This window comes from Hyperolius riggenbachi, chromosome 9 (genome assembly GCF_040937935.1).
Source record: "Hyperolius riggenbachi isolate aHypRig1 chromosome 9, aHypRig1.pri, whole genome shotgun sequence".
In the NCBI taxonomy this organism is placed as follows: Eukaryota; Metazoa; Chordata; class Amphibia; order Anura; family Hyperoliidae; genus Hyperolius; species Hyperolius riggenbachi.
The window spans coordinates 253,837,415-253,852,792 of NC_090654.1; the positions used below are offsets into that span (position 1 = coordinate 253,837,415).

The 15,378-nt window shown below is 41.7% G+C and overlaps 1 protein-coding gene across 2 annotated transcripts in view; it reads right to left on the reverse strand.

Annotated features, from left to right (window-relative positions):
- SPTBN5 (spectrin beta, non-erythrocytic 5) overlaps positions 1–15,378 on the reverse strand; it is a 379,061-nt gene that overhangs the window by 276,437 nt on the left and 87,246 nt on the right. For both annotated transcript variants that reach the window (XM_068254311.1, XM_068254312.1), the window contains 4 exons: positions 13,597–13,696; positions 11,708–11,878; positions 10,239–10,403; positions 8,357–8,583 (listed from right to left, as the gene is read on the reverse strand). In XM_068254311.1, coding sequence (XP_068110412.1) covers positions 8,357–8,583; positions 10,239–10,403; positions 11,708–11,878; positions 13,597–13,696 — 663 coding nt within the window. The remainder of the gene's footprint in view (positions 1–8,356; positions 8,584–10,238; positions 10,404–11,707; positions 11,879–13,596; positions 13,697–15,378) is intronic.

Consider the following 15,378-nt stretch of genomic DNA (forward strand, 5'->3'; position numbering starts at 1 on the left):
TACGCCTGAGGAAGCAAGTAAAATACCTGCGAAACGCATCACACTTTTTTGGGAGTATACAATAAAGTTGATGGGGAAGTAAGTCCACCGCTACCTCCCATTTGTAAACTTTTTTTTAGTACATTTTAATCTTCCTTGTTTTTCCCTTTATCGATTGCAAATTGTCCACCCCTGGCGCTGGTGGAGGGGTGGTACCTCCTACAAGAGAGTGACTTCTTAACCCAAGTGGGGTCAGTCTAATTTCTCCACTTGCCGATACAGTGGTTTCCATAGAGGTAACCAGTCTTTGTGAGTATACATTCACACCGATAGGTTTCGTAAATTTGGACTTGAACATATTACACTATTGTGGGCTCTTGATTTTTCTTTTGTTTCTACAAACACCAGATTCTTGCAGGTCTTAATTTGGTTCCAAAGCCAGACACGAGAAACACTCTGTCCGCAACCTAAAATGTTTCACGGTTTCAATCAGTAATACCAAAATTATAGATTTTTGAGCATCAGCAATCATTTATATGCAAATATGCATGAAAAATGTAATTTAAAAAAGTTTTTGCTCATCTGTACTCTGAAGTGAAAATAAACTTATTATATAATGAATTGTATGTGTAGTACAGCTAAGAAATAGAACATTAGTAGCAAAGATATGAGTCTCATATTGTTTCCAGTACAAGAAGAATTAAGAAACTTCACTTGTTATCTATGCAAAAGAGCTTCTCTGAAGCAACTGATGTAGTCGGCTACAGTGCTATTTTCTGAAGCACTTATACATCAAAGAAAACACGAAAGAATACTTCAGATAATATTTTACTGCAGGGAAGTTCACAGGGTCATTAGCTCTGCTCTGTTTCATAAAATGCAGAGTGTAGTTTGTAAACTGCAAATATTAACCACTTCACCACTGAGGGGTTTTACCCCTTGACCACCAGAGCAATTTTCACCTTTCAGCGCTCCTTCCATTCATTCGTCTATAACTTTATTATTACTTATCACAATGAAATGAACTATATCTTGTTTTTTTCGCCACCAATTAGGCTTTCTTTAGGTGGGACATTATGCCAAGAATTATTTTATTCTAAATGTGTTTTAATGGGAAAATAGGAAAAAATGTGGGAAAGTTTTTTATTATTTTTCAGTTTTTGGCCTTTATAGTTTTTAAATAATGCATGCTACTGTAATTAAAACCAATGAAATTTATTTGCCCTTTTGTCCCGGTTATAAAACCGTTTAAATTATGTCCCTATCACAATGTTTGGCGCCAATATTTTAATTTGAAATAAAGGTGCTTTTTTTTTCAGTTTTGCATCCATCCCTAATTACAAGCCCATAGTTTATAAAGTAACAGTGTTATACCCTCTTGACATAAATATTTAAAAAGTTCAGTGCCTAAGGTAACTATTTATGTATTTTTTTTTCATTATAATTTTTTTTTTAATTACAAAAAAAATAAAAGATTGGGGAGTGTGGGAGGTAAAGAGTTAATTTTTAGTGTAAAACTCATTTATTTGTATGTGAAAAATGCTTTAGGGTGTAGTTTTACTATTGGGCCACAAGATGGCAACAGTAACTTTTTGTTTAATGCGACCTGCAAGCGTCCTTCCGGACGCTTGCAGGAAGTACTAGGAGGCTGAGAGCGTTTTTTTTTCACAATGATCGTGCTGCTTATCGGATAAGCAGCGGATCATTGCGGGGCTTAGATCAACGAACGAGAATGGATTTTCCCATTCATTGATCTCCGGGCGAGCAGCCGGCGGCGTGTTTACTAGTGGGAGTGCGCGCTAGAGCGAGCGGGAGCATCGGCGGGAGTGCGGAAAGTACGCATTTCTCCGTCCCCGGGGGTGAAAGGATGGAGAAATGCGTACGCGTGGGGGTAAAGTGGTTAAAGAATGATGCAATGTTATTAAGAAAAAAGTAAAACTGAAAAGAAATGAGACTTTTCTTTGCCACTAATGTTCTATTCCTTATCTGTTCTACACATACAATTCATTATATCATGAGGATTTTTTTCGTTTTAGTGTCACTTTAAATCAAGTGGATCATGAGATCATATTGACTCAATGCAACCCAAAAATATCAGACAAAGTAGGCAAGTCCAGTGCATTAGGATCACAGCCAGTGAACTGAATGGCTGTTCTTTTTTCTGGCACTGCTTCTTCACCACCTGGCTGCCTATCAGGGAATTACAGCCAGCCCAACAGATGAATACCTCCGGCCTTCTTCCCAGACACTGGTAAAATGTGAATTCAGCAGCAGGAAATGTACTAAATTACTAGAGATTGGTTACAAATCACATAAAAGAAAACCTGTCACTGATGTAGCTTATGAGTATACAAAAAGAGAAACACTGAGAGCGGTATGTCAAGATGAAAAGAGTATAGCACAAAATATAAAAGTGATTTACTCACAAGGCTGGATTACCTCAAAGGCAACCACTGGATGTGTAGGTGGGGAGAATTATGACCTGACCTCACTCAGGTAGTAAGAAGTCACTCTCTGTAGACAGGAAGAATTAGGGGATACACCCCTCCACCAAACTAGATCAGTAGATAATTGGTGAAAACAGAGGCGCCAGATTAGAATAAAGTAGTTAAAAACTGTATAACGGAGGGGGTAGGTGGACACCACGTATATAATGACCAGCCAATGAGTCTTTATAAAGAGACAATAAAATGTATTATAAGCTCTCCAAGTATGCAACGCGTTTCATGGGTCTACCGCCCGCCTCCTCAGGCAATCAAAGTTGGAGATACACACTGCTGTGTCAATCAATGGGCCAAGCGCCTACTGTAACTTTTTAAACAGTTTTTAACTATTTTATTCTAATCTGGCGCCTCTGTTTTCACCAATTATCTACTGTCACTGATGTAATCTACATAAACGGAACATTTTTAAAAAAAAATACAACTCTCTTAACTTACTTATTTAGCACTTTATACATCGGTAACATTCAGCATTCACTGGATGAGATTATGAATTTTCTCTTCATTGGTCTGAACTGCACACATTTTCCAAGCCTGTCCATTTCATTATAGTTTCACTTACACTTTAAAATAGAACACCCTTTTTTTTTTTTTTTTTTAATTTATATTAAAGTGGACCCAAACTAAAGATACAAGATTTCAGAAATAAAATCTATTTTCTAAATTATAATAATAAATAGCAGCCTTTTTTTCAGCTGCATGATGACAAATATAAAATATTTTACATTTATTGAAGAAACCCCTCCCTTCCTTTCATATTGCCGGGACTGAATCCGGCAGACTGGTGGAGTAGGAGGTGTCTGGCAAAGGAGGAATTGCTAATGGCTGCCACCTGTATTACCCTAGTTATGCAAAGAGGAGGGTGAAAAGCATGCACTGAAATGCTCATAGGTTTGAAGGAGTGTTTATTTATATTTTTATGTGTCAGAGTGGTGCAACTAAATATTTCGAATTAAAAAATGTTTGGTTTGGGTCCGCTTTAAGAGACTCTGTACAAAAAAAAAAAAAAATGCTCCTGGAGTGTATTTACCTCGGGAGGGGGAAGCCTCTGGATCTTACTGCGGCTTCCCCCATCCTCCTCCATCCTACGGTGGTCTTAATCTACTGCCCCTCCGAATGCACAGCCGACAATTTATCAGGCTGTGCAAATATTTACTTTTTCTGGTGGGAAAGCTGTTGCGGCTCTCGACTCGGAAATAGGCGGAAGTTGCGACTTGCATCTGTGCAGTAGAGCGAACCCAACTGGGATCGGCTATTTCCCCCTATTTTGGACCCGAGAGCCACTAATGCGCCTGCATTGGAGCCAGGAAGGTAAACATTTACATAGCCGCCGTTCGTGGATCTGCAGCAAGACCACCATGGGACGGAGGAGGACGGGGAAGCCTCGATTGGATGCAGAGGCTTCCGCTCCTGAGGTGAGTACCCCTATTGATAGATTCTCTTTAAAGCCATGTGGCATCTCAAGATAATTGAAAGTAACATTTCAAATCCAATCTGCAGCTTGCTGTGAATTTCTAGAAATGCAAAAATTCAGTATTTTTTGCTTGCAACAATGGCAACCGTCCACTGTAGAATATCAAGGACTCAAACTGTTATTTTTATGTTTCTGTTGCTGGTCCAGGAAGTAGGAAGCATCTCCCAAATCTTCTTTCTTCAGTGAGTATTTCATTTATACATGTAAGAAGAGGAAATGTCTAAGCACTTCCCCGACATTTGAGACACCAAATTTCTCTCTTATAGCCCTGTGATCAGCGGCGTAACTACAGGGAAGCAGCCCTGAGACCACAGGGGGGCCTGGCTTGGAGGAGGGGCCTGGACTACTTTCAAACTGTACCTACACGGGGACCCCCTCCTGTGCTCTGTGGCTGCGTCAGACCCACAGATCAGCGTGTCGACAGTGATGGGGCTTACCTCTTCCATTGTCTACGTGTACACACTCCCAACTATTGTCCAACAGACCAAGTTTGGATGATAGTTGGAGAGAAAAATAGCACAAGTGTTCTGTACGAGACTTAAGGATGGTTTCTTGAGTAGTGGTCTGATGATTGGGTCTTTCAGAAATGTGGGAAACCTCCCTGCTTGTCAGGAACAGTTGATTAATTTGTGGAATGCTGGTCTAAAAAGCTCAGGGAATTTCAAAATTAACTTAGTTGAGCCAGGGTCCAGGTTGCAGGTAGTCTGGCAAAGGTTTAAGAGAATATCTAAGATAACTTCATTTGAAATCAGACCATGGTGATAGGCCTTTGTTGCATCCATTATATGGCTCTGCATAGGTTCCTGGTGCTGTGAATTGAACGGCATGTCGTATGGAGGAGACGTTCCCTGAGAAGTAGTGGGCAGATTTCTCACATAGGTCCTGTGAATTTCTGATGTTGGGTTTCCAGAAAGATGGGTTGCAGATATTGTAAACTGTGTCGAAAAGCTGGGCAGGTCTGTTGGCTGCATTTGCAACCTCAGAGACAGGAATACGGACTTTTTCTTGTTGATCAGCATTTGATATTTTTTCAGGTGAATAATTAGGGAATGTTTGTCTAAAGAGGACTGATGTTTGCACCACTATCGTTCCAGTCTGCACCCCTTTTTCTTTAGTTCCTTTACAGAGTTGTCAAATCAGCGAGCATGATGTAATGGTGCAGAATGTTTAATGTGTAAGATCTATGGAGTCAAAAGCAGCTGCTTGCTGCCCATCTTTTGATTCCCCAGTGTATATGTTATATCCATGTGTCCATTGTTAAGTAATTGTGCGCTGGTTTTCTGTGCTCCGTCATTTAGCATTTGTGCTTATATTGTCCTAGGTGGCTTTTTCCTGGCTTTACGTTGTCCAGATGGTCTATGTGGTTGTGCAATTTTAGATACAGGTATCTCCTTATTCTCATGCTCACCCCCAATTACTCGTTCAGTTGTGGGAGTCACTTTAACTTCCACTCCTCTATGGTACTATTCCTTACCACTTTGCTACTTTCTGTCTACACCCTATTTGGGTTTCTTTTGTCTTGGTCAGTTCTTCTACACTGGATGGTTCTCTTCTTCACATTCTGCACAGTTTCACTCTATGGTTCTTCATGGATATCTACAATTGATGTTCATAGTTTTAATATCTTTTATTATCTATTGTTTTTAGATTTTTATCAATACATATGGAGGCCCGATGAAGGGTCTTTCTTGAAACAAGGCAACATTTTTGCCTCGATGCCATTGTTGTACATATATCACTTTTTGATACGTAATGTATTTCCTAAAGATTGCAATATATGGATAAATTTGCACATTTTTGTCTTTTGGGATCAATAAAACGTTTTGTACTTTTTTGTATATAAACTTTCTAGAGTTTCTTCAAGTTTTTTATACTATATCCTTGTACTGGTATACATGTAACAAAAGGTGGTGTGGCACACCTCTGAGGATATCTTTTTTACATTTGTTTTCTCCTTGTACGCAAATTACAGTCAAAAGCAGCTGAGACATAATGGTTATGGAGCCAAGGCCTAAGTTGTGATCTATCAGTCTATCAAAACAGAGGTTGTTCTGAAGGTGTTGTGGTAACAAACCTTTCAAGGAAGGATATTTTAATAGTACTTTCAACTTGATGTTTTACAGCTGGTGCTGTAAGAGAGAAGTTGATGTTGTGATGATCTGACCAAGTTAGATATTACCAATACTGAAGTGTGGCCTTTTTTGTGGGTAGGGAGGTTGATGGCTTGAGAGAAGCCCAGTTCAGTCATAGAAACAAGTAGCTCTCTTCCTAGCTGGGAAGAGTGTGTAAAGCCCCATGCGTTAAAGTCTCCCAGGATTATCCACCTAGTGTGTTCCAGTGTTATTCAAGATACAAATTCAGCTAATTCTTTGAGAAAGGCTGAGCCATCACTAGGGGGGAGGGTAGACAAGCTGTGAGTTTGGTTGCCAGACATTTAAAAGAGTGGGTGGGCCCTACAGTTAGGGGTTTAATAATCAAACTGGATTTGAAGCACAAAGCTACCCCCTCCTCCCTCGTAGTCTTGCCTCTCGCAGTGTAACACTGAGTAGTTGGCTGGCATAGCAGCTTCCAGGGTGGGTCCCGAGTTCCAATCAAGCCGTGTCTCCGTAATTAAGGCCAGATCTGAAGCCTCTGATTAGGTTGTGAATTACTGCTGTTTTGTTGTTTATAGACTTAGCATTAGAGTACAGCTTTAATGTAGTTTGCCTTAAATTTGAAGCCTGAATGCTAGCCCCTGACTAGGACCTGCATTCAGGAGTGTGGCAGCTATCCCTATTTAAGTGATATGATGGTGATATGTACATGTTGTTTTGGTGATATGTTCGTGATAGGAAAAAAAGTTATTTATAGTTAATTTTCCTATGTTGCCATCACTTACAGTGGGCAGTGAAAAATCTGACCAATTTGACAAGTTTTGGACTAGTCCAGTGCTGTCCAACTTTTTGGACATGAAGGGCCAAGCTCCCAAGAGCCTTGGTCTGGAGGGGGTGGAGCAGCATCATGGCTTTGGTAGGCAGAACTAAGTGGAGAGAAAGAGGTGGACATGGCAGAAGTAGTGAGAGGAGGAGTGACTCAGACTGGCCACAACAAGTGCTCTCAATTTGGACATCTCTGGACAAGTTAATCTCCTTATGAGAGATTCTTAGTTAGTCCTCTAGTTCAACTGCCAAAATGGTGTGAAAGCAAGAAGGAAAGCTGACTGACATCTCTGTACAGATCCATTCCAGGGAGTACTTTTGTAAAGAATAAAGATAATACTGAGAATCCCCCATGAGGAGATGGACTAGTCCAAAACATGATCGATCTGTCAGATTTTATCTACCAACTGTAAGTGAAAGGAACATAGAAAAAGGTTACTTACAGTGCATTTTACCCTGGGAGAAATACATTTTACATGCATGCATTTTAAATTGAACAATTTTTCACAATAGATGTCTTTTAAACATACAAAGACAACTGTTTGAAGCATTTTTAAATTAGTAGTAGCAGTAGGGTATTGTACCGTGTTAGCCATCAGTAAAAGCAAGAAGTTTTAAATCAGGATGATACCATTTATTGGCTAACTACAAATGAATAAGAATAAACAAGCTTTCGGCCTTTCAGCCTTCGTCAGGTTTATCCAACAGGATGTAAACCTGACGAAGGCTGCAAGGCCGAAAGCTTGTTTATTCTTATTCATTTGTAGTTAGCCAATAAATGGTATCATCCTGATTTAAAACTTCTTATTTTTAAATTAGGTAACTGTGAACTCTAAAAAAAAAAAAAATATCAGGCGGTATAATCAGGACTCAGTCTGGAGCTGAGGTTTAAAGACAGGTCCACTTTACCCTAAACAGCTAGTTGGGACTTTATTCATTAAAGGACACACGAGGTGACATGTGACATGATGAGATAGACATGTGTATGTACAGTGCCAAGCACACAAATAACTAGGCTGTGTTCCTTTTTTACTTTATCTGACTGAAGGAGTAAAAATGCAGGTATGCAAGTGATAGTTTCGGGTCGGACTTTAGTGTAACACTTACTGATTAGGAATTCCAGCCATAAAATATATATGTAACACATTCCTGGCAGAAAATGGCTTATGAGAGCAGAAAAAAGCTAAAAAGGGGCAATAGCTCATAGATTTTAACTCTGGCATACTTCAATGAATGTGTCATTGAGAAGAAGCCATGAAACAGTAAAAACTAAAAACCTAGATTGAAATATAAAATAAAACTGCGGGATAGTTAAAAAAAGTCATTTTTAGTAAAAGGAGAATAGATACAATTGTTTATCTCATAATTTATTTTTCACCTCGGATGTCCTTTAAGCAGGGGATCAAATATTATCAGATGGTATTTATTTATAAATGTGAGGTGGTTTCTACTGTTTAGTGCAACTGCACAATGTCAACCGATACCTTCTGAGATACTTCATAGTCTCATCCATGATCCCTTGGGAGTTGAAATGGTTGGTGGCCATTTTCTGAGCTCGGGACACGATGGAGTTCATTTTGTCAGCCAGCTCCCTGCTCTCGTTTTCCAGCTGACGGTGCTCTTTCAGAAGGTCTCGGGAGGTCCTCAGGTCATGGCCAGACTGCGGTGACTGCAGAACCCTCTCTATCTTCTCAATCTTTACTTTGGCATCCTGGGTTGGAACAGGAGGAGGTGTCGTAAATGTTATTAGCTGCACCATTCAAATGTCTCATATTTGTTTATATGACCATATGAAAGTCAGCTATTAATATCGGCAGTGACAGATGCAAAGTTTTTTCTTTTGCAACTCAATGACTAAAATACACGGCTCCATTTTTACGGGATACTCCCGTAATAAATAACATTCACCTAACATTGGCTGCCAAGCCTGGAGTCGGTAAGCTCTGGTGTCAGGCAGAGTTCAGCATGTAGAAAACTTCGAGCTGCTGAACTGGATAGCACTTGGATATTGATCTGTGGGCTCCTTGTGCTCATGTTTAAGATTTAGTGTCTGAACTTCAATTCTCACACCAGACTGGAACAGATTTGATCGATTATCCATTGCTGTGTGTGCGGTATTATGGGAAGTATAGTAGGAAAGTTTCCTGTACTTCACAAATATCTGCTTAGTACCTAGCATGTAGTCAAGCAGCCAAATTATTTAAAGGGGACGTAAAATGAGAGGTATACAGAAGCTGCCATCTTCATTACTTTATAAACAATGCCAGTTTCCTGACGTCTGTGCTGATGCTCTGCCTCTGATACTATCAGTCACTGGCCCAGAATGAGCATGTAGATCTGATACGCTGACTCTGGTCTGACTCCACTGACTGCATGCTTGCTGCAGGTGTGTGACTCAAGAACTAATAAAGCCAAAAGCTCAGCATGACATCCAGGCAACTGGCATGGTTTATATGGGCATGTATATGGCAGCCTCTGTATTCCTCTCACTTTAGGTTGCCTTTAGGCATAAGTCACACAACGGCATATTCCCCTCAGAGGCATATCTAGCAATCATGAGGCTTTCTAGGTTAATCCTGATAGGGCCACTGGCTCTGGACACAGCTGTCCAATAACACCCTACCTTTACTGAATACAATATATGGACACAGCACTGTACTTACATTTTTCCCCTGCAGGATAACTATTCTAGACAGCATGTCTCTTGAACACACTGTAGTAGTTTGCAGGGCCATGTGACTAGTGATTTCCCTTCCTCCAGTGGACCATGTTCACATTATGTATTAATAAGGGATTGTTCACATTGTGCAATGATGTACAGACAGCAGAATGACCTACTACTGCTCCAAACTAGCACTGTTTGAGACATGGTAAGAATGTTTTTTTAAACAGAACCTGAAGCAAGAGGCATACAGAGGCGGCCATATTTATTTCCTTTTGATAATACCAGTTGCCTGGCAGTCCTGCTTATTCCCTGCCTCTAATATTTTTAGCCATAGCCCCTGAACAAGCATGCAGATCAGATGTTTCTGACAAAGATCTGACAAGATTAGCTGCATGCTTGTTACAGGTGTGTGATTCAGACACTACTGAAGCAAGAAGGATCAGCAGGTCTAGCAGGCAACTGGTATTGTTTAAAATGAAGCAAATATGGCAGCCACCATACCTCAGTAGGATTGGTTGGCAATGACACTGTATGGCGATCTGTGTGCACTAGGCATTCAGGCTCTATGGATTCATAGACCTGTCACAACTATTATTTCTTCCTTAGACTTAGGCCATTATGAACTTCTCTATGGCTATCTCCTCTTTTACTAGTTCAGTACTTGTGGCAGGGCTAGTTTGCTACAGCAGCTAAGCACTGACCTGCAGCAGCTCCATCAGTTGCTCCTGCTGCCCAGCCTGCCTTAGCTTGTCTCCTCTCTCTGACATCTTTTTCTTTAGCTCCTCCCACTTCCTGATGACTTCAGACATCTTGTTCTGGATGGCAGCTTTTTCATAATGATCTTCTTTCAGAAGTTGTTTTCCATCCTATTATCAGATAAAACAAAAAATATTAAATGAGTTGGAGCTGGTCATATAAACAGGGCAAGCAGGGGCATAGCTATAGGGGAGTAGAATCTATGATGGTAAGGGGCCCAGAGCTAAGAGGGCCTCAACTACTAACCTTCCCTCACTCTGATATTGGGACCCAGGCTCCAGATCAGACGTTTGTTACGGGTGTGAACATCATGATGACCACACTTGTTTTATGACCCTTACAACATTGTCACCAAGGAAAGGCAAGGGAACATTGGAGGGTCCAGTCAAAGTTTTGCTGGGGGGATCCAGGATTGGTAGTTACACCCCTGAGGACAGGAATAAGTTGCTACAACACTATAACAAAGTGAAACGTCCAATGAGTGAGAAGTGGAAAACGGACAGTACTGTGTGCTAAGGTAAGTAAGGCAGCTGTAAAGCAACATTGTGCCACTCCGAACTGGGGGAACAAGACACAGACATGGATATATCTGAAGAGGACATAACTAAATGGAGGAGAGCGTAAAGCTATATTGAGAGGACAATATTATTGCTGTGGAGTGATGGAAGGCACGATGGCCACCATTTTTATAAGCAGGGTTGAGAGTGACATCTTTGCAACCCTTGTTATGGGGGAGAGGCCGGGGGTGTTTCATGGCGGTGCAGTTGATAATGGATTTCTAGCAGAGAAGATTCACATGGAGACCCATCAATTTTTTTTCTGGGGGGTGGGGGGGGGGGCATGGATTGTATTCACACCCCAGAATGTATGGCCAGCTTTATGCCTACCTCCCAATCAAATGGGGCTACTTCCATTCCTGGGGATGCTTCCTCACTAGCAGTGGATGCATGCTAACAGATTGGCTTCCCAAGATGTGAACAGTAATAAGTTCATCTAGTCTAGAAGAAGACCATTTCTGGTAGGTCCACTTGGCAGAGAAAACAGGGTGGGGGTGGGGAGAGGATGGACAAAGAGCCAAGCCTTCACTTCTTTAACAGAGGATTCTTTTTCAGAACAGAAAGCCTATTTCCTGCTTCATTGACAAATTAATCACTACCTCACTAGGGGGCGGGGCCTGCTGCTTATACCTCTAGCTTGCAGTTCCAGATCTGAACAACTCTGCCATGTGGCTGTCTCCAGAACTGCACCAACTGCATTGTCATCAGCTGAGCATTGTTATTTATTGGTCATTCAGCACGCTGTAATACACAGGAAATCTGTAGTTGTGTCTTGTGTAGAGGTGTTACTTCATGGCAAGGATCCCCAGAGACTTGCAGAACGATGTACAAACAGAACAGTGACTATCTACACGCACCTTCACTAAATCTTCAAATCGCACTTGGTTGGCCTCCATCTCCCGTTCAGCAGCCTCGTGCCATTTAAGCTTACGAAGGATATTGGTTGGATCTCGATATGACTCATCCAGTGCAATCTTATTCTTCTCCTCCATCCACACCAGAAGCTCTGTGGCATCTCTGTTAAACTCCTGGATGAAGACAAAAATGTATTCCTGATTCATTGTTTGTACGCACAGAGAATTCACTTACTCCAGGCAATAAAGAGTAAGTGAATTACGAGTGCACATAAAAGTGTGGATAGTTGTAAAAATAAAACAAAAATAAAATCGAGAGCCCACAAAAGTGTAGTATGTTAAAGTCGTGTTGCATAGAATAAAACTAATGTGAATGAATCCTCACAAGGAAGGGTTACCGCTAAGTCAACCACTGTATAGACAGGTGGGGCAGTGTTCTCCCCAGGCTCTTTTAGCCAGGTGCTCCACCCAGCTAGTTATGGTGAACACCCGGCTGTCATTGGGCTCACCTCATCCTCTACTGTAAGTATAGTTGCTCACAGAAGCACCGGCCCTGCATTCTCTCATCTCGCCCCACCCGGCTACTTTTTCATGCCACCTAGCTAGAAAAATTTTCTGGGGGGAGGGTACACCCCACTCCATTTGGGTTAAGACGTTGCTCTGTGTAGATCAGAAAATATTGGGTACACTCCTCCACCAACGATGGACAATGTTATTGGTAATAGGACAAAATAGATGCACCAGGAAGTATAAAATACACTAAAAACAATTTAAAAAGGGGAGGTAGTGATAGTAAGTCCTTCCTGACGCCTCTGTTTTGGCCCTGGAGCATAGAAAGCCCAGGTGGTACTTAATGTATTCACCATTAACTTTCTTGTGTTCATCCATCCTCTGACTTTATTTCAGTGCCCATGGACTATATGTAGTGTAGATTGCATGAGACTGTATATTGCCCAATTAATATAGGATGGGGGCAGGTGGCATAGCTAAAGAGTGCCTACATCCAAGAGCCCCATGAAAGTTTTGCTCTGGGGCCCCATGATCTCCAGCTACCTCACTGACACTGTGGGAGGGGTTTCACCACAATATCAGCCATACAGACCCCTGATGATCTATTTGAGAAAAGGTAAAGATTTCTCATGGCAAAGAGGGGTATCAGCTACTGATTGGAATTAAGTGCAATCCTTGGTTACAGTTCCTCTTTATAAAAAAAAAAGGAGTAGTGATCACTAACTTTCTCCGAGATCACAAGCAAGTGTTGCAAGCGAGGGGCCTTTCACACTGGAACGTTGCGTTGATTTACCGCACTGCTAATGCTGGGTAATGAAAGTCTATGGGGATGTTCACATTACCTGCGTAGCGGTGTGGTGCGAAGGAAATGCTCGATCTGACATTGGGCCATAACTACGTTACCGTGCGTATCTGCATCGCACCGTAATTCATGTTAGTCTATGGCGATGCAGGGATTTTAAAAATGTTGGTGGCAGCGGTGCGACAACATTATGATACGTATGCATGGACGCATATTTTTGCAATACCCTTCCGTGCATTTACGCATACCTGAAGTAGGAAGTGTTCAGGAAATACCATGTCACTTGCTGCTTGGCCAGAAGCCAGATGGAATACGGTGTAATAACAGAGTATTTCCTGAAGACTTGTTTTTGGCATTGCGATGTGGTGCATTTGGCGTGACGCACCACATTACTAACTCCACTTTACAGTGTGAAACCAGCCTGAGCATATATTCAAAAACACAGATCTACTGTATGTGTTCCACAGGATGAACCTGCTTTAGTAATAGTGCAGAGTGCCTGCACCTTGGAAGGGGTGGTGTGGTCAGCAGGTGGAGGTGAGGAGGTGTGTTGGTACAACAATGATGAAATATAGCAAACCTGAAGCTTCAGTGAATCCAAGAGGCGTTTCTGTCTTTCTTCACTTTTCTCATCCAGATTATCAAACCTCTTCTGCGTGTCGGACATCCTCTGCTTTATCCTGCACAGAGAACAATGCAGAAAGTAAGGTAACGGCGAAACCCGGTGCGATGAAGTCTAAGAACTTGCACTTGTCTCTGAAGATGATATTCGTGGAACTTTCTTTCTAAGCTTTTGCTTATAATCTGCATTCAGATGCTGAGCTGCAGATGTGAAAGCTGATTACCTTTAGCAGTATGAGACTTTAACATAGTGATCAGCAGTATGCATCAAAACTCGTGGAGACACATGTGATCAGTTTGCCCAAATTATATATTTATAAGGCTCTGTCATCTGTCAGCACAGTGGTGCAATAAAGATAGTGAAGCCATTTACATTTCCAATATTTTCTAAACATAGCCTAAAAAAATTCCATCATATTCATATAACTGGATAAAAACAAATCAATTAAATATATGAACAATGACATACAGCTCCTAATGTCAGACTGGGATTCTATGAGATCTCTCACGGGAACCCCAAGTCAGGCTCGGGGTGGAAAAAAGAAGCCAGAAGGGTAATCCCAAGCAGAGCCGGCCTTAGAGTGTTTCCACCCCTCCCTTTAGATTGTAAGCCTCTGGCAGGGTCCTCCACTCCCTAGTGTAATCTACAGGATCATGTGCTCCTGTCCTATGACAGCCTGTACTTGTATTACTGGGCCTACCTAACCAGTCCATATTGCATGATCATGTATTTTGTACAATTTGTATGTATAACTTTGTTCTATGTGTATTACCCTATGTATGTCATCCTTGTATCATTGTATATATTTATTGTTCAGCGCTGCGTAATATGTTGGCGCTTTATAAATACAATAAATAATAATAATAGAGTACGCGGGGCCTGGGGCGAGTGTAATATGCGGGGCCTTGAGGCATAAGTGAAGGCCATGTACCATACCACCACAGTCACGGGCTTGTCCACCTCTAAAGCAGTATGCCGCCTTATTGTTTAAAAATTTGTTAAAGACCCCTAAGCCAACCAATACAGGAACAATTACAATACGTAATGTAATCCAACTGTACCTATCCCTAGCTCCCCAGCCAGCCTCTACCTATCCCTAGCTCCCCATGAAACCTAGCACCAATCCCCAGCCAGTCTGGAAGCTCCAGCCTGAGCTCCCTCTAGCTCCAGTCCATGCTTGACTGACCTAAATGCCCCTGGGGCCCTCAGGCTGAGGCTCTTGCACGTTACCTTAATCTGACATTTGGCAAGCTTCATGTTAGTGCAGAAATTCATTACAAAAATGCAAATGGCATAGTACAGTAAAGCATGCTGGAGATGAAAACCTAAGCAATTAAAGGGGGGTTGGTGAAAAATATAAGGTGTGTAAAACAAAATAGGAAAATCTGAGTATTTGTAAATGACACACTGCTCAGAACACAAACAGCTAGACTTCTGTAGACCTTTCCTTCACCACCACCAAAAGGAGAATGGCATGCAGGGCCCTTTTCATGTGCTGGGCCTGGGGCGATCGCCCCACTTGCCACCCCCAAAGGCCGCCTCTGATCCCAAGCCTAACTCGGGGTAGCTACAATGAGGTATGGGGAGAAACCACCACTTGCCCTTGATGACATCTTTGTTGGTGGACCACTCCAGGGGAAGGAAACTATGGATCGGAGTTGACTCCATTGGACATGATCTATCATTGAATTGGTGGAGACCCAACTATAGAAATAGATGTGTGACATTTTCCAGGCTGGT